At 36.3% G+C, this 24,813-nt stretch overlaps 1 protein-coding gene across 4 annotated transcripts in view; it reads right to left on the bottom strand.

Annotated features, from left to right (window-relative positions):
• The window catches only part of DNM3 (dynamin 3), a 599,000-nt gene that overhangs the window by 154,444 nt on the left and 419,743 nt on the right, over positions 1-24,813 (bottom strand). For all 4 annotated transcript variants that reach the window (XM_007446759.1, XM_007446762.1, XM_007446760.1 and 1 more), the window contains one exon: positions 15,701-15,810. In XM_007446759.1, the coding sequence (XP_007446821.1) occupies positions 15,701-15,810 (110 nt within the window). The remainder of the gene's footprint in view (positions 1-15,700; positions 15,811-24,813) is intronic.

The raw sequence follows: 24,813 nt of genomic DNA on the forward strand, positions 1-24,813 counted from the left end.
AAAGGACCCCAATAAGCAGAATAAGAAAGGAAAGAGAAGAAATAACAACCAATACCACAGATAAACAAAAAACCATAGGAGAATACTAAGAACAGTTATATGCCAACAAATTGGACAACGTAGAAGAAATGGAAAAATTTCTAGAAACATACGCCCCACCAAAACTGAATCAAGAAGAAATGGAGGGACTTCCCAGGTGGCACAGTGGTGAAGACTAAGCACTCCCAATACAGGGGGCCTGGGTTCTATCCCTGGTCGGGGAACTAGATCCCACATGCATGTTGCAACCAAGAGTTTGCCTGCCACAATTAAGGAGACCTCAAGCCACAACTAAGGAGCCTGCATGCTGCAACTAAAGAGCCCATGTGCAACAACTAAGGAGCCAGTGAGCCACAACTAAGGAGCCCACAAGCCGCAACTAAGGAGCCTGCCTGCTTCAACTAAGACCTGGCCCAACCAAATAAATTAAAAAATATTAAAAAAAAAAAACAGAAGAAGAAATAAATAATTTGAACAGACCAATCACTAGAAGTAAATAGAACTTTTAATAAAAAAAACTCCCTGGAAACAAAAGTCCAGGATGGCTTCACTGGGGAATTCTACCAAACATACAAAGAAATTACACCAATCCTTCTCAAACTCTTCCAAAAGACTGAAGAAGAGGAAACACTCACAAAGTCATTCTATGAAGCCACAACTACCCTGATACGAAAACCAGGCAAAGACACTACCAAAAAAGAAAATTACAGGCCAGTATCTTTGATGAATATAGATGCAAGCATCCTCAATAAAATCTTAGCAACCTGAATACAACAACACATAAAAAGGATCATACACCATAATCAAGGTGGATTCATCTCAGAGTCACAAGGATGGTTCAACATACCCAAACCAATCAATACAATACACAACATTAACAAAAGAAAAGACAAACACCACATGATCATCTCAATAGATGAATAAAAAGCATTTGATAAAATTCAACATCCATTCATGATAAAAACTCCCACCAAAGTGGGTATAGAAGGAACATATCTCAACATAACAAAAGCCATTTATGATATGCCCACAGCCAACATATAGCTCAACAGTGAAAAGCTGAAAGCCTTCCTTTTCAGCTAAAATCTAGAACAAGACAAGATGTTCACTCTCACCACTTCTATTCAACATAGTATTGCAGGTCCTAGCCATAGCAATTAGACAAGAAAAAGAAATAAAAGATACCCAAATCAGAAAGGAAGACATAAAATTGTCATTATATGCAGATGACATGATAATATATACCGAAAACCCTAAAGACTCCACAATGAAACTATCAGAACTGATAAATAAATTCAGCAAGGTAACCAAATACAAGATTAATACACACAGTTCTGTTGCATTTCTGTACACTAACAATGAAATATCAGAAAGAGGAAGTAAAAAAAAAAATCTTCTTTAAAATCACATGAGAAAAATATCTAGAAACAAATCTAACCAAGGAGGTGAAAGAGTTATATGATAAGAAGTACAAAACATTGATAAAGGAAATTGAAGATGATCGAGAAAATGGAAAGATATCCCATGCTCTTGGATTGGAAGAATTAATATTGTTAAAATGGTCATACTACCCAAAGCAAGCTACAGGTTTAATGCAACCCCTATTGATTTCCCCATGACACTTTTCACAGATCTAAATCAAAGAATCCTAAAATTTATATGGAACCACAAAAGACCCATAATTGCCAAAGCAATCCTAAGGAAAAAGAACAAAGTTGGAGGCATAACCCTTCCAGGCTTCAGACAATACTACAAAGCTACAGTAATCAAAACATCATGACACTGGCACAAAAACAGACATATAGATCAATGGAACAGAATAGAAAGCCCAGAAGTAAACCCACACACATATGTTCAATTAATCTTCGACAAAGGAAGCAAGAATATACAATGGAGAAAAGACAGTCTCTTTAGCAAGTGGTGTTGGGAAAGCTGGACAGCCACATGTAAACCAATGAATTTAGAACACTCTCTCACACCATACACAAAAATAAACTCAAAATGGCTTAAAGACTTAAATATAAGTCAGGACACCATAAAATTCCTAGAAGACAACATAGGCAAAATGTTCTCTGACATAAATTGTAGCAATGCTTTCTTAGGTCAGTCTCCCAAGGCAAAAGAAATAAAAGCAAAAATAAACAAATGGGACCCAATCAAACTTCTAAGCTTTTGCACAGTAAAGGAAACCATAAACAAAATGAAAAAATAGCCTACAGAATGGGAAAAATATTTGCAAAAGATGTTACCAACAAGGGCTTAATTTCCAAAAAGTACAAACAGCTCATACAACTCCATATCAAAAGAACAAACAACCTAATCAAAAAATGGGCAGAAGACCTAAATAGACTTTTCTCTAAAGAAGACATACACAAGGTCAACAGGCACATGAAAACACACTCAACATCACTAATTATTAGAGAAATGTAAATCAAAACTTTAATGAGGTATCACCTCACACTGGTCAGAATAGCCATAATCAAAAAGTCTACAAATAATAAATGTTGGAGAGGATGTGCAGAAAGGGAATCCTACACTGTTGGTAGGAATGTAAATTGGTGCAGCCACTATGGAAAACAGTAAAGAGGGTCCTTAAAAAACTAAAAATAGTTACCATATGATACAGCAATCCCATTCCTGGGCATATACCCAGAAAAGATGAGAATCTGAAAAGATAGATGCACCTCAATGTTCATTGCAGCACTATTTACAACAGCCAAGACTTAGAGACAATCTAAATGTCCATCAACAGATGAATGGATAAAGAAGATGTGGTGTGTATATATATATATATATGTATATATATATATATATATATATATATACACATATATATATACACACATACACACACACACACACACACACAATGAAGTGTTACTCAGTCATAAAAAAAGAATGAAATAATGCCATTTGCAACAATATGGATGGACCTAGAGATTATCATACTAAGTGAAGTAAGTCAGACAGAGAATAACAAATATTATATGACATCATTTATATATGGAAAAAATAGTACAAATGAACTTATTTACAAAACAGAAACAGACACACAGACATAGAAAACAAACTTATGGTTACCAAAGCAGAATTCGGGGAGGGATAAATCAGGAGTATGGGGTTAACAGACACACAGTACCATAAATAAAATAGATAAACAACAAGGATTTACTGTATAGCATAGGGAACTATATTCAATATCTTGCAACAACCTATAATGGAAATGAATAGAAAAAAATTTGTATGTGTGTGTATGCACCTATATATTCAAATCACTTTGTTATATATCGGAAACTAACACAATATTGTAAATCAACTATATTTCAATTTTAAAAAACTGTCAAAGAGATGATATACAGATTTTCAGATTTTATGAAAGCCATGAATCATAAAGTTTACTAAACACAATGAATCCCAAGAAGCAAATATAAAGCAACACACACACATAAACACGTTGTATCAAAATTTCAATATATCAATGAGAAAAGTGATCTTAAAATCAACCAGTGAGAAAATACAGATTAACTTATGAAAGGAGCAATAATTAGACTGGCAGTTGACTTCTCAAAAGCAGAGCTGAAGTCAGAAGATAAGGAAATAAGGACTTCAAATTTATGGGGTGAAAGAACTATCAATCTGTAATTTAATATCCAACTAAAGTATTATTCAAAATTGAGGGCAAAATAAAAAGAACCACCAAACTGAGTTACAATCAAGTAGCACCCACTGAAGGGATTTCTAAAGGGTATACTTTACTGTGACAGAGAATGAAACAAAATAAAACACTGGGATGCAAGAAGAAAAGTAAACAAAGAAATTGGAGATCACGTCAATAAATCTAAACAAGCATTGAGTTTGTGGATCAATTATAATATTGAGTAAGGTGGTAAAAAGTAAGGTGGAACTCAAATACTGGGTAAAAATAACATGGAAATCAGGAGAGAATTAGTGGAGCTGAAGTGTTTTGAAGTCATTATGACAGAAGAGTAGAATGATTAACTTCAAGCTTTAAGTCAAAAATATTAAAGGGATGCCTAAAAGAATAAAAATAAGGTGTATATTGTAAATTCCAAGCCAAGGAAAAAAAATAAGTTAACCTGAAATGAAGAAAAATGAGTCTGAAAAGAAAGGGGTAAAACAACTATACAAAAGGCAGGGTAGAAGATGGTGGCGTGGGAGGATGTGGAGCTTGCATCTCCCCACAATTAGCGCACCTTTTGGATGCTGGTGGGGAACCTTGATGCCCAAGGAGATGGGAGGAACCTCTGAGCGACTGGGTAGGATGTGTGGGGAAGTGAGGGGGTAGAAGTGGAGGACAGACAGGACCAGTGCCCCTGAGGGGTGGCGGAAGAGGGGAGGGGTTCCGATGCCTGGAAGGACCCTTGGGGGCTCTGAGGATCAGGGGAGGTGCAGAGGGTGTTTCTCCCACCATATCAGGCCCCAGGAAGCCTGCTGGGCTCCAGGGCCTGGTCCTTCACCCTCTAAGGACCCTCCTGGTCATGTGGGTCCTATGGGCATAGGAGGGAGGTAAGGGGAGAGAAGAGGAGAGGCAGATGGGAGGGGCCCTCTGAGATCAGAGGATCAGGGGAGGTGCAGAGGGTGTTTGTCCCACCCAGTCGGGCCCAGGGAAGCCTTTTAGGCTTCCGGGTCTGGTCCCCTGCTCTTTGGATCCCCCTCTGACCACATGGGTCCTAGGGGCATAGGAGGGATGGAGAGGGGGAAGAAGAGAGGCCAAGGGGGAGGAACCCTCCAGGAATGCAGGATCAGGAGGAACATGCCTAGCATTTCCTCCACCCACTCAGACCCAGAGAACTTGCTGAGGTCCTGGACCCGGTCCTCTGGCCGCCAAGGACAGAGGCACTCCTGGGCCCCTCCTGCTGCATTGAGCCTAAGTGCCCCCTCCCGCCCTGCCAGGGAAATTTCTGGCCCTCTGGGTCCTAAGCATAGGCCCTGCCCATTGCCTAAACCCCACCCCTGCCTAAGCCTCGCCCCTCACAGCCAAAGTATTTTCTGGCTTTTTCTTTTTCTTTTTTTCTCCTCTTTTTTGCTATTGTAGTTCTATTTTACCTTCCAGTTGTTTCATTTTTATTTTTTTAATTCTTTCTAACATATCTGTTAGTTTTCTAATATTATTTTATTTTTTACGCTTTGTTATTGTTCTGCTTTTTCTTTTCTTTTTCTTTTTTTTTTTGCCACCCTGCATGGCTTGTGGGATCTTGGTTCATGAGCTGGGGGGTCAGGCCTCAGCTCCTGTGGTAGGAGCTCTGAGTCCGAACCACTAGACTAACAGAGAACCTCAGACCCCAGGGAATATTCATCAGAGTGAGGTCTCCCGGAGGTCCTCATCTCAGCTCCAAGACCAGCTCTACCCAACAGCCTACAAACTCCAGTGCCAGAAGCCTCAAGCTAAACAACCAGTAAGACAGGAACACAATCCCACCCATCAAAAAAAAACAAAAAAATGAGATGACAAAAACGTATGTCACAGATGAAGAAGCAAGGTAAAAACCTACAAGAACAAATAAATGAAGAGGAAATAGGCAACCTACCTGGAAAAGAATTCAGAGTCCTGATAGTACAGATGATCCAGAATCTCGGAAATAGTATGGAGGCACGGATCGAGAAAATACAAGAAATGTTCAACAAAGATGTAGAATAACTAAAGAACAAACAAACAGAGATGAACAACACAATAACTGAAATGAAAAATACACTAGAAGGAATCAATAACAGAATAACTGAGGCAGAAGAACGAATAAGTGAGCTGGCAGACAAAATGGTGGAAGTAATAGCTGAGGAGCAGAATAAGGAAAAAAGAATGAAAAGAATTGAAGACAATCTCAGAGTCCTCTGGGACAACATTAAACACACCAACATTCGAATTATAGGTGTCCCAGAAGAAGAAGAGAGAAAGAAAGGGTCTGAGAAAATATTCGAAGAGATTATAGTGGAAAACGTCCCTAACATGGGAAAGGAAAGAGTCAATCAAGTCCAAGAAGCGCAGAGAATCCCATACAGGATAAACCCTAGAAGAAACACACCAAGACACATATTAATCAAACAAACAAAAATTAAATTCAAAGAAAAATTATTAAAAGCAGCAAGGGAAAAGCAAAAAATAACATAAAAAGGAATCCCCATAAGGTTATCTGCTGATTTTTCAGCAGAAACTCTGCAGGCCAGAAGGGAGTGGCAGGGTATACTTAAAGTGATGAAAGAGAAAAACCTACAACCAAGATTACTCTACCCAGGAAGGATCTCATTCAGATTCGACAGAGAAATCAAAAGCTTTACAAACAAGCAAAAGCTAAGGGAATTCAGCACCACCAACCAGCTTTACAACAAATGTTAAAGGAACTTCTCCAGGCAGTAAACACAAGAGAAGAAAAAGACCCACAAAAGAACACACAAAACAATTAAGAAAATGGTAATACGAACATACATATTGATAATAACCTTAAATGTAAATGGATTAAATGCTCCAACCAAAAGACATAGACTGGCTGAATGCATACAAAAACAAGACCCATATACATGCTGTCTACAAGAGACCCACTTCAGACATAGGGACACATAAAGACTGAGAGTGAAGGGATGGAAAAAGATATTCCATGCAAATGGAAATCAAAAGAAAGCTGGAGTAGCAATACTCATATCAGATAAAATAGACTTTAAAATAAAAACTGTTAAAAGAGACAAGAGAGGACACTACATAATGATCAAGGGATCAATCCCATAATGATCAAGGGATCGATCTAAGAAGAAGATATAACAATTATAAATATGTATGCACCCAACATAGGAGCACCTCAATATATAAGGCAAATGCTAACAACCATAAAAGGGGAAATCAACAGTAACACAATAATAGTAGGGGACTTTAACACCCCACACCCCACTTTCACCAATGGACAGATCATCCCAACAGAAAATAAGTAAGGAAACACAACCTTTAAATGACACAGCAGTGGGGGTAATGTAAATTGGTACAGCCACTATGGAGAACAGCATGGAGGTTCCTTAAAAAGCTAAAAACAGAACTACCATATGACCCAGCAATCCGGCTACTAGGCATATACCAGAGAAAACAATAATCTGAAAAGATACATGCACCCTAATATTCATTGCAGCACTATTTACAACAGCCAGCAACATGAAAGCAACCTAAATGTCCATAGACAGAGGAATGGATAAAGAAGATGTGGTATATATATACAATGGAATATTACTCAGCCATAACAAAGAACAAAATAATGTCATTTGCAGCAATATGGATGGACCTAGAGATTGTCATACTTAGTGAAGTAAGTCAGACACAGAAAGACAAACATTATATGATATAGTTCATACGTTGAATCTAATTTTAAAAAATAGTACAAGGGCTTCCGTGGTGGTGCAGTGGTTAAGAATCCTCCTGCCAATGCAGGAGACACGGGTTCCAGCCTTGAACCAGGAAGATCCCACATGCTGCAGAGCAATGAAGCCTGTGTGCCACAACTACTGAAGCCCATGTGCCTAGAGTCCGTGCTCCACGACAAGAGAAGCCACCACAACGAGAAGCCTGGGCACCTCAACAAAGAGTAACCCCTGCTCGCTGCAACTAGAGAAGACCTGCGCACAGCAGGGAAGACCTGACGCAGCCAAAAAGAAATAAATTTATAAAAAACAAAACAATACAAATGAAGTTATCTACAAAATAGGAACAGATTTACAGATATCAAAAACAAACTTATGGTTACAAAGGGGCTGGTGGGGAGGAATTAACTGAGAGATTGGGATGGACATATACACACTGCTATATATAAAATAGATAACTAATAAGAACCTGCTATATAGCACAGGGAACTCTACTCAATAGTCTGTAATGGCCTATATGGGAAAAGAATCTAAAAAAGAGTGCATGTATGTATATATTCACTTTGGTGTACACCTGAAATTAACAAAACATTGTAAACCAACTATACTCCAATAAAAATTTAAAAAAAAAGAAAAAGAAAAAGAAAAATAATAAAATAAATGACACAACAGACCAGATAGAGCTAACTGATACTTATAGGACATTCCACCTGAAAGTGGCAGAATACACTATCTTCTCAAGTGCACATGGAACATTCTCCAGGATAGATCACATCTTGGGTCACAAATCAAGACTCAGAAAATTTAAGAAAATTGAAATCGTTATCAATCATATTTTCTGACCACAATGAAATTAGAAATAAATTACAGGAAAAATACTGTTAAAAACACAAATACATGGAAGCTAAACAGTACACTACTAAATAACCAAGAGATCACTGAATAAATCAAATAAGAAATAAAAAAACACATAGAAAGAAATGACAATGAAAAAACCATGACCCAAAACCTGTGGGACACAGCAAAAGCAGTTCTAAGAGGGAAGTTTATAGCAATTCAATCTCACCTCAAGAAACAAGAAAAATCTCAAACAATCTAAGCTTACCCCTAAAGCAACTAGAGAAAGAAGACCAGAGCAGAAATAAATGAAATAGAAATGAAGAAAACAATAGTAAAGATCAATAAAACTGTGCACAGCAATGAAGTTGCTCAAAAAGTTGGTTCTTTGAGAAGATAAACAAAATTGATAAACCTTGAGCCAGACTCATCAAGAAAAAAAGAGAGAGGACGCAAATCAATAAAATTTGAAATGAAAAATGATAAATCACAACTGACACTGCAGAAATACAAAGGATTATAAGAGACTACTACAAACAACTATTTGCCAATAAAATAGACAAATTCTTGGAAAGGTACAATTTTCCAAGACTAAACCAGGAAGAATTAGAAAATATAAACAGACCTAACACAAGTAATGAAATTGAAACTGTAATTAAAAGCATTTCAACAAACAAAAGTCCAGGACCAGATGGCTTCACAGGTGAATTATATCAAACATTTAGAGAACGGCTAACACACATCCTTCTCAAACTCTTCCAAAAAATTGCAGAGGGAGAAACACTCCCAAATTCGTTCCTTGAGGCCACCATCACCATGGTACCAAAACCAGACAAAGATATCACAAAAAAAGAAAATTACACATCAGTATCACTGATGAACATAGATGCAAAAATCCTCACCAAAATACTAGCAAACAGAATCCAAAAACATATTAAAAGGATTATACACCATGATCAAGTGGGATTTATCACAGGAATGCAAAGATTCTTCAATATATGCAAATCAATCAATGTAATACACCATATTAACAAATTAAGGAGTAAAAACCATATGATCATCTCAATAGATGCAGAAAAAGCTTTTGACAAAATTCAACACCCATTTATGGATAGAGGGAACCTGCCAGAGAATGGACATAGAGGGAACCTACCTCAACATAATAAAGGCCATATATAACAAACCCACAGCAAACATCATTCACAATGGTGAAAAACTGAAAGCATTTCCACTAAAATCAGGAACAAGACAAGGATGTCCACTCTCGCCACTCTTATTCAACATAGTTTTGGAAGTCCTAGTCATGGCAATCAGAGAAGAAAAATAAACAAAAGGAATACAAACTGGAAAAGAAGAAGTAAGACTGTCGCTGTTTGCAGATGACATGATACTATACGTAGAGAATCCTAAAATGCCACCAGAAAACTCCTAGAACTAATCAATGAATTTGGTAAGGTTGCAGGATACAAAATTAATGCACAGAAATCTCTTGCATTCTTATAAAATAACAATGAAATATCAGAAAGAGAAATTAATGAAAAACCACATTTACCATTGCAACAAAAAGAATAAAATACCTAGGAATAAACCTACCTAAGGAGAAAAAAGACCTGTATGCAGAAAATTATAAGACACTGATGAAAGAAATTAAAGATGATACAAACAGATGGAGAGATATACCATGTTCTTGGATTGGAAGAATCAACATTGTGAAAATGACTATATTACCTAAAGCAATCTACAGATTCAGTGCAATCCCTATCAAACCACCAATGGCATTTTTCACAGAACTAGAACAGAAAATGTCACAATTTGTACGGAAACACAAAAGACCCCGAATAGCCAAAGCTTTCCTGAGAAAGAAAAACAAAGCTGGAGGAATCAGGCTCTGACTTCAGACTATACTACGAACTACAGTAATCAAGACAGTATGGTGCTGGCACAAAAACAGAAATGTAGATCAATGGAACAGGAGAGAAAGCCCAGAGATAAACCCACACACATATGGTCACCTAATTTATGACAAAGAAGGCAAGTACATACAATGGAGCAAAGACACCCTCTTCAATAAGTGGTGCTGGGAAAACTGGACAGCTACATGCAAAAGAATGAAATTAGAACACTTCCTAACACTATACACAAACACAAACTCAAAATGGATTAAAGACCTGAATGTAAGATCGGACACTATAAAACTCTTAGAATAAAACATAGGAAAAACACTCTTTGACAATAAACCACAGCAAGGTCTTTTATTACCCACCTCCTAGAGAAATGAAAATAAAACCAAAAATAAACAAATGGGACCTAATGAAACTTAAAAGCTTTTGCACAGCAAAGGAAACCATAAACAAGATGAAAAGACAACCTTCAGATGGGGAGAAAATATTTGCAAATGAAACAACGGACAAAGGATTAATCTCCAAAATATACAAGCAGCTCATGCAACTCAATATCAAAAAAACAATCAACCCAATTAAAAAATGGGGAGAAGACCTAAATAGACATCTCACCAAAGAAGACATATGACTGGCCAAGAGGCACATGAAAGATTCTCAACTTCACTGATTATTAGAGAAATGCAAATCAAAACTACAATGAGGTATCACCTCATACTGGTCAGAATGGCCATCATCAAAATGTCTACAAACAATAAATGCTGGTGAGGGGGTAGAGAAAAGGGCACCCTCTTGCACTGTTGGTGGGAATGTAAATTGATACAGCCACTATGGAGAAGAGTATGGAGGTTCCTTAAAAAACTTAAAATAGAACTACCATAGGACCCAGCAATCCCACTACTGGGCATATACCCTGAGAAAACCATAATTCAAAAGGACACATGTACCCCAATGTATATTGCAGCACTATTTACAGTAGCCAGGACATGGAAACAACCTAAATGTCCAACGGTAGATGAATGGATAAAGAAGATGTGGTACATATATACAATGGAACAGTACTCAGCCATAAAATGGAACACAATTGGGTCATTTGTAGAGATGTGGATGGACCTATAGTCTGTCATACAGAGTGAAATAAACCAGAAAGAGACAGACAAATATCGTATATTAACGCATATAGGTGGAATCTAGAAAAATGGTACAGATGAACCTATTTGTAGGGCAGGAGTAAAGACGTAGACATAGAGAACGGACATGTGGACACAGTGGGGGAAGGGGAGGGTGGGATGAACTGGGAGATTAGGTTTGACATAAATACACTGCCATGTGTAAAACAGATAGCTAGTGGGAACCTGCTGTATAGCACAGGGAGCCCAGCTAGGTGCTCTGTGACGACCTAGATGGGTGGGATGGGGGTGGTGGGAGGGAGATCCAAGAGGGAGGAGATATAGGTATACATATAGCTGATTCACTTCATTGTACAGCAGATCTAACACAACACTGTAAAGCAATTATACTCTAATAAAAAAGTAAAAAATTAAATAAATTGTTAGAAAAATAATGATTTTTATAAGATAATTGGAAATGTGAACACTGAATAGACATTGCATAATAAAAAAAGAAAAGGCAGGGTAAAGAGAAAGACTAAAATAGGATGTTCAAATTAATTCAATAAATCAGTAATAATAATAAAAAAATATAAATGGGCCAAACTTACTAGTTTAAAGAGAGATATCTCACATTAGATTAAAAGCAAAGAAACAAATCTGCCTACATGTTATTATAAGAGAAACACTTAATAAAAATACAGGAAGGTTGATGGCAAAAGGAAGTAAAAAAGATAAACCAGGTAAATATTAACCAAAAGAAAGGTAGTGTAGCTATATTAAGATGAGACAAAATAAATTTTAAGGCAAAGAACAATGTTAGAAATAAAGAGAGTTTCCACAAAATGATTTTTTTTAAAAGGTCACCAGGAAGAAACAATAATTCTAAACTTCTAAGAATCTAGTAGATTCTTAGACTGGCCTCAAAATACATAAAAGCAAAAACTGACAGACTTCCTAGAATAATCAAGCTCACAATCATGAAGTGTGATTTTTTAAAACCACTCTATTATATAGTAAGATTCATTATGGCTTTTATCTGTCTCCTTGCCAACACTCCTCTCTAGAATATAATCTTAAAATGTATCATCTTTCTCTGTTTTATTCAAGATGTATTTTAAGTATATGCCAGTGCCTGGCATGTAACAGCTGCCTAATATATACTTGTTAAGTTTTTTTTTTTTTGCTGTACGCGGGCCTCTCACTGTTGTGGCCTCTCCCATTGTGGAGCACAGGCTCCGGATGCGCAGGCTCAGCAGCGCATGGCTCACGGGCCCAGCCGCTCTGTGGCATGTGGGATCTTCCTGGACCGGGGCACGAACCCGTGTCCCCTGCATCGGCAGGCGGACTGTCAACCACTGTGCCACCAGGGAAGCCCAAGTTTTTTCATTAATAAATATTTTAAAAGATAGTAACTATAGAGATTGGATAATATAATTAACAAGTATAATCCAAAGAACTCTCATGGAACCCTATACTCCTAAATCAATAGATTCTTCTCAAGCATACATGAAATATTTATGAAATTTCACCATGTGCTAGAACATATTCTCTGACTACAATACAATTAAGTTAGAAACCAACAACAAAACAATAAAATTCCATGCACTATAAAATATAAAACACAATCCTAAACAACTCAAAGAAAAAATCATAATGAAGATTATGGAAACAGAAGATCGGAGCAAACAGAACTTAATGATAACAAAAGTATTACATTACAAAGTTTGTGGTGAGCAGCAAAAAAATATGTAGGGGCAAATCTATACATTTATATGCATATATAGGAAAACAATTGATGAGCTACACATCTAAATTAAGAAGTTAGGAAAAAAGAGCTACAAAGTAAACACAAAATACAAGTTAGGAAATGAAGAAGGGAGCAGAAATTCTTGAAATAGACAAAATATATACAATTGAGGATCAAAATCAAAATCTGGAAATAGATACAACTCTAGAAAGAGTGATCAAGTTAAAAAAAAGTAAGGCTTAATATCAGAAATAAAAAGGGGTCATATTTCAGATACAGCAGAGATTTGTAAAAATAGAACGTTAAGAAATACTTGATGCTAATATATGTTAAAATGAACAGAATGACATTTCCTAAAAAATTATATAATTTGTCTAAACTGACTCATGGAAAAAAACAGAAAACCTGAACAAATCTATAATTATTAAATCACTAGTCAAAAGTCTACTTATCAAAACTGTCCACAGGGCTGGAAGATTTTACAGGTGAGATCTACCAATCAGTTAACAGTTAATCCCTACCTTACACAAAGTGTTCCAAAGAAAAATAAGAACTTATTTCCACTTCAATTATGAAGCTAACAGAACCTTGATATGAAAACCAGGCAGAGAAAGTACAGAAAAGAACATTTATGGGCCAATTTCACTTTTGAACATAGATGCAAAAGTCTAAATAAAATGCTGGCAAACTTAAGCCAGGAACACATAATAGATAATAAAACATCATAATTTAATTTAGGTTTAATCCCAGGAGATCAAGGATGGTTTACAATAAGAAGGTCTATTAATATATTTCACCACATGAACGGATTAAAGAAGAAAATCACAGAGGCAAAAAAAGCACTTAAAAGAGTTAAACACCCATCCATGATTAAAACAGAAACCTTAGCAACTAGGAACCCAGGGGATCTTCTTTACCTGATATCAGGTACCTATAAGAAAATGCTTAAAGTCCATAAAGTTGTGAAATAATTTTCCTTAAAATCAGAAACAAAACAAAGATGCCCAATTGTACTTAACATTGTACTGGAGGGCCTAGCCAGTACAAAAATAATTGAAAATAATCAAGATTTCAGAGGAAAAGACAAATGGCAAATGTGCCTGTAGATGGGACATTCTTGCACACACAGAGGTCTTGAGAAGTGGTTGAAGAGTTCAATACCTTCTGACAAGTCTAGAATTCCAGGTTACCTAGATTTTTAGAAGCCCAGAGTTTTCTTATATTTGTGTTTTTTGCTGTCTTTAAAATCCATAGTGGTATTTGTCTAAATAGATGCTTTACCGTTGTCTGATTTTTTTACTTTGTACTCAGCCCTTTTATAACCTGAACTTTCTAGGTTGATCAAGGATTCAAATTTAGTTTGACCTCCTGTGTGGTAATCATACTTCCCGCTCTGCATCCAGACAAGAAGGTTGAGCATACCCCTGAAGATTCCTTTAGGACCTCCCATCTCCCCGCTGCTCTGAGGAAGGTATGTAAACAGTACTGAGCTTTGCCCTAGTGGAAGACACACTACTGCTCTCTCCAGGAAACCTTTTTATTCTTTACCATTTTCAGTGTCTTTTTACAAGCTGCTCTCAAAAACAATACTAAGTCTTTAATAAAATCCCATCACAGTATCTGGTAGGGAGTTGTATTTAATTTTCTTCTCCCTTGATTCTTTAAATGCTTGCTCTTGTGGTTTTTCTAAGTATTTTTGTATGAGTCACTCTGAGCAACTGACTGGGAATGTAAGAAGAATGGCTTTTTTTTTTTTTTTTTGATTTACTGTGTGATTGACCCTGGGCCAGTCATTGAACCTAATCAAGGAACTTCATTCATTGCTAAATAAAGATAAAAGGCTTTGAGAGATGGGTTAAAATTAGATCCTGCCACCTAGTGACTCAGTCTCTTAATAACTGACTCATAGAAATTAATTAGCTTGTTCCTATAACAATTCCATTTGGAAAAGATCTCCTTTATTATTTTTGCCTAGTTGTAGCCTTTTTACATCTCTCTATCCAATTCTCAGTTGCCTCCCCATTTGTTTACTTAACTTTACTGCTTAGTTTCAGTGAACAACCATGGCACTCCATGATAATCAGCCCAAAATTCAGGGCTAATTTTGTGATCTTAAGAAAGTCTCTGAGCTACATTTCTAATTTAGGAAATGATAACCACAGTACTCTATCTTTTACCTCACAGACAACTGTTACAAAAACCAGGCAATGAAAGTAGAGAGTGCTTTGAAAAACTGTAAAGAACAATATATTTATATTCACATTAACTGAATAATTCTATTCACCAATGCAAGAATTGAGTCATAATACACAGGAGAAGGTCTTAAGTGATATTCATCCATGCTAGACAGAGACTATTAAAAATTATAGCTGAGTAATTTATCTATAAGTATGTAAACAATAAATTCAGGACAAGGAAGACCTTAAAGTAACAAAATGTAATTTAAGAATGGAAGCAGCATGACATGGGTGCCTGCTGGAAAAGCAGGAAATAAATTAATTAATACTTGAAGATCCTCCTTATTCTAAGTTTAAATCTTTTGAATCCACAACCTATGGTAAAAGCTAAAAATACAAAATAAACAAAAGGAAAACTGAAGAGTTGACAAATTTCAAGGTGGGAGCAAAAGAAATCTTGCAAATATGGTCTCTGGGTCATGTAGAAATTCAAGGAAAGACAATGTGAAGACAAAAGTTGCTTCATTTCCTTACCTTTGTTCGGTATTAAAGAGTGCAAAGATGTGCTTGCTAGACATAAAGCTTTTTTCCACATCCCGAACTTTCAGGTTGTCCAAGGGAAGCATATACTTTTTTTCTTTTTCCTAGAGAGAGAGAGAGAGTGAGAGAGAGAAAGAAAGAGAAAGAGAGAGAGAATTGGCTTTAATAAAAGATCTCGAAGCATGCCCATAGCAACACATCACCTGAGTTGGTCAACATTTAATTAGAATATTTTGATACCATCACACACTACTTTGATACCAGCTACCAAGGAACAAAAATTATCTGAGATAGGAGACTCCAGTGTTTCTCAACACGTGGGTCAGAAGAATGAGGGGATGGAAAGTGCAGAGGAAGGAAGGGCTCAGGGATGGAGAAAACACATGGTCCTCTATCCTTTCTTCCTCATGTGGGTCCCCTTAGATGTTTTAAAATGTTAGTTTGATATTAAAAATTTAGCCATCTGTTAATATTTAACAAAAATGTTCTGGTCCTAATTCAATGAGAAATGCCAGATGGATTTCATTTCATATTTTATTTGCAGCCTAAGCAGTTTTGATAGCCAGAGCTGGCAAGAGCCTGGAAGCACAAGGACCCTAGTATGAAATACCACCTATAAACTATGATAAAGCACAGAAAATACTTCCTTCCTTTGAGTCTAGAATAAGATGTGGGTCCAGAAAGAAATGATTCCATTAAATTGTCAAACACTTTGAGAAAAAAAGAACCCATTAGAAGTGAACTAATATTAACTAGAACAAATTCTCTTAAAATTAACAACACTTTAGGAAGAAAATGCACATTTGAGAGGGGAGGTCTGCAAATGGGACCAAACTAATCTTGGTAAAACAAAACATATTGGTTGCCAAAGAATTATTAGAAACATTTACTTTTAAGGACTGGCCCAGGGACAATATTATCATATGCATAAATGCCTAACAACCAGTATAATAGTAGAGAGCTGAATACTCAGTTTAAGAAATCTAGTCGATATCTATTACCTGGGGCACTTTTGCACAGTCCTTGTTAAACAGTAATCCTCTGTATATCTCGGGTGAGAGTCCTGAGAAAAACCAGGCCTAGACTCCAGAGGAGGAGAGCATGGAGATCTAGCCATGACTTTTAATAAACAACTATTAATGCCTGTGGGAAATACATGTATCATACAGATATGCTTGACATAAGCCTTTTTGTTCCTGAAGCTCCTCCAGCTCTTGCTTGAGAATTGGTCTAGGCTCAGTAGTGTGGGGCAGAACTCTTCCATGCTCCCTAGCCTGCTTGTGGGGACCACACTCTCTGCAGACATCAGAGAGTGTTATTGCAAGAACTATCACTGGCTTTGCCACTTCTCACTCCTAAATTAATCAGGGAAAGTTGGGCAGAGCACTTTAGAATAGTGAGGCAGAGAGAAATAGATGACTCAAGAAGTTGAAGGAAGCTGGTTGGAGAACAAAATGGCTGTCCTGGCAGACAAGGTCTTCAAAGAAGATAGCAAAACAAAACAAAACAAAAACATAAAAGAAACTGAATGGCAGTGAGAGAAGCCCAAGAATAAACATGAAAAAGCAAAGCACTGTAAGAAGATTCCAATGTTTCTTGTACAAAAAATAACAGTATATTAGCAAACACAAGGATATTCTAAATAGCAAAATACATAATTTACATAAATGAAGCATTATAGTTGGGTCTAACTTGTTTGAAAGACTTGTCAGACTATTTTAGGATAGCATTCTAAGAGGCAAGATCACAGACTGAATGAAAAGCTACCCAATACATAATCAAATGAAAATGTTTGAGACGCAGGGAACATTTTTTTTACTGGTTGTTTTTCAATGCCCTAAATTTAAGCAGCTGGATTTTTTTAATGCATCATCCTATTCAACCTTTTGAAATGATGGATTCGCCTTTAATGGAAAATCTGCATTTCATTGTAAAGATGGAATACAATGTCCTTGGCATGTTTTCTATAGAAGTAGGCGCCCTTTTGTACTGCATTCTTTAGCATATAGTGAAGACCAGAACTCCAGCAAGTTTACATCAGATATTAAACACTGGAGAAATACACACATATGCAGACAGAGAAATATTAAAAATGTAGTTTCAGTTCCAAAGGACTAAATGTCATTTATCTAAGAGTTCTGAGGACATATTGCTAAATTATTTCATAATCAAGAGTTATTTTTATTTTTTTATTTTCCCAGTTTTATTGAGATGTAACTGACATATAACATTGTGTACCTTTAAGGTACACAACATGTTGATTTGATAAACATATATTGCAAAATGATTACTACCATAGCTTTAGCCAATGCCTTCATCATCTCACATAATTACCATTTTTTTTTGTGGTGGGAATATATGAGATCTACTGTCTTAGCATCTTTCAAGTTAAGAATACAGTATTATTAACTGTAATCACCAGGCTGCACATTAGATTGCTAGAACTTATTTGTCTTGTAAGTGGAAGTTTGTGCCCTCTGACCAATGTCTCCCTATTTTTTCCACACCCCCAACCCCTGGTAACCACCATTCTACTCTCCGTTTCTGAGTTTCGCTCTTTAAGATTATACAAATAAGTGATATCCTATATTATTTTCTCTTACTCTGACTTATTTCACTTAGCATAATGCCCTTAAAGTCCATCCATATTGTTGCAAATGGCAGGATTTCCTTATTTCTCATGGTTGAATAATATTCCATTGCCTGTGTATACCATATGGGTTTTATCCATACACCCATCAGCTGTCACTTAGGTTGTTTCCGTATCTTGGCTATTGTGAATAATGCTGCAATAAATATGGGAGTGCAGCTATCTCTTCAAGATTCTGTTTTCATTTCTTTGGATATATACCCGGAAGTGGGATTGCTGGATCATAAGGTAGTTCTATTTTTAATTTCTTAAGGAACCTCCATACTATTTTCCATAATTTATATTCCCATTAATAGTACATAAGTGTTCCTTTTCTCCACATTCTTGCCAACACTTGTTATCATGTCTTCTTGATGACAGCCATTCTAACAGGTGTGAGGTGATATCTCCTTGTGGTTTTGATTTGCATTTCCCTGATAATTAATGATGTTGAACACCTTTTCATGTACTTGTTGGCCATCTGTATGTCTTATTTGGAAAAATGTCTGTACACTACTGTATTTTTTTTAACATCTTTATTGGAGTATAATTGGAGTTTATATATCCAATTTATTGGAGTATAATTTACAACGGTGTGTTAGTTTCTGCTTTATAACAAAGTGAATCAGCTATACATATACATATATCCCCATATCTCCTCCCTCTTGCGTCTCCCTCCCACCCTCCCTATCTCACCCCTCTAGGTGGTCACAAAGCACTGAGCTGATCTCCCTGTGCTATGCAGCTGCTTCCCACTGGAAGAGTTTTAAGACTGACAAAACTAGAAGAAAAAGAAGATTCAGACTGATTTGTTTAATTAAAGTTATAAGTCAAATGGAGAATTAAATGAGAGAGCAATGAAATGACATATTGTGGATATTTCTAAAATTCTTGGTGCTTTTGGGAAAGTATGACATTCTGCTAAAAGGACATCTTGAATATGAAATAGCTAAAATAAAAGAAATAGAGGAGGAGAAAGGAAAAACAGAATTATAATTTCCAAAATATAGTGAATCTTAGCACCAGCTTAATTGAGACATTTGCTACATATTCTTTTTAACTCCATTAAACTGCCTAAACATAATGCAGTGGTCAATATGGTAGCCTCTAGCTAAGGGGACTACCAAGTATTTGAAATGTAGCTAGTCAAATTGGGATGTGCTTTAAGTGTTAACCTCAAACCAGATTTCAAAGATTTAGTATGAAAAAAAGAATGCAAACTATATCATTAATACTTTCATATGGATTATATGTTGAAATGATAATACTTTGAATATATTGGGGTAAATAAAGTATTATTAAACATAATTTCATCTGTTTATTTTTACTGTTTTGAATGTGGCTGCTAGACAATCTTAAATGGCATATGTGACTCACATTAACTTTCTATTGACAGTGATGAGCCCATGTACCTATCATCATTTTCCTTCCTCTCATCCATTCAATTTTCCTCTTGAAAATTGATAAATACACCTTTCTGCCATCAGGTGTATTTATCATTCTTCCAGTCACCCAGTCTGAAACTCACTATCATTTATGATGTATTGTCTTCCTTCACCTCCTTTATTACATCAAGACTACGCTGCATTGTGTTTGAAGCATTTGTCACAGCCCCATTGTTTGACATTCCCACTACATTAATCCAGGTCCTTGGCATCTCACAAGCATGAATTATAAATGGCCTCCTTTCTAGTCTTCTAATCCCTCTAACATCACCAGGGAGGGCAATTTTCTTAAACCACCCTGTCAAATTCATTATAGTCCTTCAAAACGTTCATAGCTCTCCATTACTTATGGAAGAAATTCCATGAAACTCCTTAATGTGAAATTGAAAAACACCTACAAATTGGTCCGATCCTTATTTGTCAATATCTCCTTTATTATTCCATAGGAAGTCTCCATTTCAACCAAATACACATTTGCCAACAGTCTTTTCCCAGCTTGAGACACCCTGTCAACTTCTCCCTATCATACCAGTTCACTATTTAGAGTCCAGCTCAAGTTTCTATATTCCGTGCAAAAAGTTTTCCCAGGTTTTTAATTGTCTGTCTCTTTGTGTCACTTCCCCATCTCTCTCCTTTCAATTCATACAATAGGTATTGCTTATTCTATTAATTTTTAAATTATAGGCATACCTTGGAGATATTACAGGTTTAGTTCCAGACCACCGCAATAAAGCAAATATCACAATAAAGCAAGTCAAATGATTTTTTTTGGTTTCCCAATGCTATAAAAGTTATGTTTACACTATATGGTAGTCTATTAAATGTAGAATAGCATTATGTCTAAAAAAACAACGTACTTACCTTAATTTAAAAGTACTGTGTTGCTTAAAAACAGTAACCATCATCTGACAAGGTAGGGTTGTTATAAAACTTCAATTTGTAAAAAAACACATTATCTGAGAAGAGCAATAAAGTGAAGCACAATAAAATGAGGTAATGCCTGTATACCTTATATGAGACACCCTCATCTTGTAAATGCATTACATTAAAAAATTTCTGTCAAAGTTGTTCATTTGGAACTCAGACTGTTCAGTAAGTATTATTGTTCAAGTAGGTTACATTTGCAAAGAAAAGAGAAAAATAGAGAATGTTTTTTGTAATATTTGTAAATACATAAGAAATAGAATTTGATATTTTAAACATTTTACCTTTAGTAGACATTTTGGAGGAAGCATTTGCAAAATTCTAGAGAAAGATTTTTTAATGGAGATTCAGAAAGAAATTTCTGTATATTTTCAAAAGCTTCAGAAGCTGATGTCACTCATTCAACACCATTATTTTCTTCATTTTGAAACATGGTATCTTTCCTTTTCTCAGTATAAGGTGGTTACCAGCACTATTTGTATGGGAGGCATCAAAGATGACAGGGATTCTTTGTTCAAAGAGAGAGGGAATATGAGACAGAGTGTGTTTTTTCCTTGCAATAACTTGGTAAGAGTTAGAAGAAAGAGGAGAAATAGAATAGGCCAAAAAAGGGAGGCATTAATGTGTGAAAGAGTCTGAGGTGGAAGTAACTAAACTATGAGTGGTAAAATGCAGAGGATCAAGTTGGAGGGAGGCAGGAATTAAGATATAGCCCCACAGTATGTGTTCACTGACTTTGAAAGGAAACAAAAGGATCAATGAGGGACAGATGTGGGGTCAGCAAGTGCCCAATGATAACCTTTAGCTGGCAGAGCACCATCAATATAACTTGGTTGCTAGAAGGAGCTACAGTGGGTATGAGGAGAGGGTTTGGTGTGTGGAGGAATAGCTCCTGCATATGCAAAGGATTGGAAAGTCTTTCATACAATTGGTGACTCATAGGTAGAGAGTTTTATAACTTGGGGAATATTTGAGTGGCCTTGGTTTGATGACTACATTGAATCATTTTATTTCTGCATCATTCTCACTAATAAGGCAGCAAAATCTTCAAGGATAAGATCACAAATCCTACCTCATTTCCACATATTATAATACCTAGCATAGTGGTCATTGAAATTTACATAGCATATATTATAAATATATATAACACTATCAACATTTTATAAATATATATAACACTATCAACATTCAATATATATATTATAAATATATATAACACTATCAACATTCTAAAGTTAGAATGTCTGATAACGAACGCCAAATACTGCATAAAAATGTTGATAGTCACATATATTTTGAGAATCAAATAAAAATTCTATGGGAAAAAAAACCCTGTATAAGATACTTAACTGATTGCCTTTGCTTTTGATCATTAAACTTTTATAAAGTTTAGGCTGACTACTGTGTTTATTTTTACCTCTGCCTTTGTTTGTATTGCTTCTACTTGCTAGGAATGCCTCTTCTCAGCAAGAAGGCAAATACTAGTGACCTTGAAATTTATGTCAAGTGCCACCTCCTCCATGAAGTCTACTCTGATTACAGCAAGTCATAGACCTCTGTATAGCTCTCAAATTTCCCATAATTTTTGTCATAGGCTATATAGAATGCCATTCCTTATTTATGTTCAGTTTTCTTCTTCAAGTAGATTGGAAGCTCCTTGAAGGCAAGGACTGTGTTATAATTCTTTTGTGTTTACATTTAACAGTTATTACACTGCTGCATATACAGATGTTGCTTAGCAAACCTTTGATTGTTAATGATGCATTACAAATAAAATACCAAAATGATGGAATTTTACTCTTATGGTGTACCTATACTATTTTTACTATTATGTCTACCTATACTATTATGTTAAAAATGATCTAACCAGATGTGATATGAAAATTTATTTTAAATTCCTCAAAGATTGATTTTGAATTAATTTAAGTGTTTTGCTTAGTATCATATAGTTTATTAAGTGAAATTTTACTAACCTAGACCAACATACTTGATTTGATTAATAAAAAAATCTCATGGCCTAAACATATAAATATACTGTGACAATCCAATACACTTCAAAACAGTACAAAAAACAAAATGCAGCAGATATGCTGCTCTTAAGAGGTAAGAACTGATATAAAGTTTTAAAAATTGACAGAACATAAAAGAGACTAGATTATAAAAGACAAGAGAAAACTATTTTAAAAAGCCAGTAAAGGCACCAAATATATCTTTGAAATATGTAATAATTGTTCCAAATTTATTTTTTAAATATGTGAGATTTGTTATAATTCTTCACTGCCTTGCTCTAACATTTTAAAACATCATGGCAATTTCTCAGGCTAATAAATAATCAGATTAGAAACAGATTCCACGACAGACTAACGGAATATACCATGTTGCTGAGAATAGCTGTGCTTCACTAGAGCAAAGATTCCTGGTTTTGACCACTCCTCTTCTCATACTCAATAATATTTCATGTGCATTCTCTGTTATCACATTTGCCATATTGTATACTCCTAATTTGTTAAATGTCTCTTCTATTGAGAACCTGACATATATTTGTCCTCCCTCAGTGCTGCACCATTCTGCTAGCAATGAATGCTGCATTTGTAGGACACAACAGCACCGACGATGTGTGTAGGGCACAGAGTGGGTACTGCGGTGCCAGCTACAGGAGGAGACAATATGATGAAGTGACCGAGAAGCTGGTCCAAAAACAGGGCAGTAGCCCACAGATCAGTCCAAGCTGAAAAGATCCCTCGTCCAGGGGCTATAAATGCTTTTGCAGAATCCTGAAAACTGATGAGATACTGTGGGACACTCAATTATTATAATTTGCTTGCTGCTCAAGAGACAATGATGTTGATCAATATTTTTTCTCTGACAATGTTTTCTTGACACACTATGACAAGAATGTTTGCAAACAGGGAAACTCGAGACTTTATCCTGGGTTTCTGGGTGGGGATCAGGGCCAAGAAAAACGTGATGCCCTCATAAATTAACATAAGCCTATCATGCTTTAAATAACTGACACAAGAATTATGAAAGCATACATACTCATCATGCTTCCACCCTCGCCTCACCTCATTTTCCAAGATGACACTGTATTGCCCTTCAGAGTAAATTCTAATTCTTCAGCATACCCACTGCACCAACCACGGGACTCCTGCTTTCCCGGAAGTCAATGCATTTTCACTTTCCACACAGAGCACATCCAATCTATCTTGTCTTCATCTATACTATTTCCTCCACTAGAAGTACTGCTGCCTATTTGCCACTCTGTTTCTCTTCCCTCAAAATTCCTGCAAAAGATTACTCCATCTAGCTCAATGTACATTTTTTCTTCAAGTATTATAGGTCTCATTTTTCTGTCTTCTTTTCCTTCCCCACCCTATTTGTAGACGTATCATTTTCAAATCAGTGGGATCCTTTAAAAAAATTCTGACACTGAAGCTCATTACATTAAGTAGATTAAAAAGTGTAGGTCCTCAACTGAAGCAGGAGTGGGGATATGAGAAACCTGCCCATTAAGACTCATCCTCTCGCCCTAAGAAATGCAGCTGCAATGACTAAGGACTCTAGTACACAGGCCTGGATCTCCGGATCCCTCTTCCAGAGTCTGGTTCACCTGCTAGTCTTATTCTCCAGATGTTCCCACAGTGCCAGGGCTCTGCTCTCACTTCCAGTCTGCCTGGAACTTGATTCGCCTCACCCCTTTAAGTCCACTACACCAAGCAGCTCCATCTAGCTCCCCGTGGCTTCTAACTGAGCAAACAGCATCTCTCAGAACCATGGATACAATCTAGCAAATCCTTCCAGTTCAAACCACTCCTGCCATGCTCTGCCTGCCTGATTGGGCACTTTGATGTGCCCACCAAAAACTCACCCAAGTATGCAATGCTCCTGAACCACCACAAGATCCTGCTATGGCCAGGCATGGCATTCAGGCCTCCTGTACCATTTCTGGGATTCCTCCCACCCAAGTCTGATCCCTTGACAGAACTTGTGTGCTTGGTTTGTACTACATTACTTTGTACTTTTGTCTTATTTTCTAAGTGTCCAAATGTTTCATCTAAGTGTGTGTATGTTCTGCCTTTCCAACTACCAGGTAAACTCCTAAGGGAAAG

The sequence above is a fragment of the Lipotes vexillifer genome, unplaced genomic scaffold (assembly GCF_000442215.2).
Source record: "Lipotes vexillifer unplaced genomic scaffold, Lipotes_vexillifer_v1.1 scaffold685, whole genome shotgun sequence".
NCBI lineage: Eukaryota > Metazoa > Chordata > Mammalia > Artiodactyla > Lipotidae > Lipotes > Lipotes vexillifer.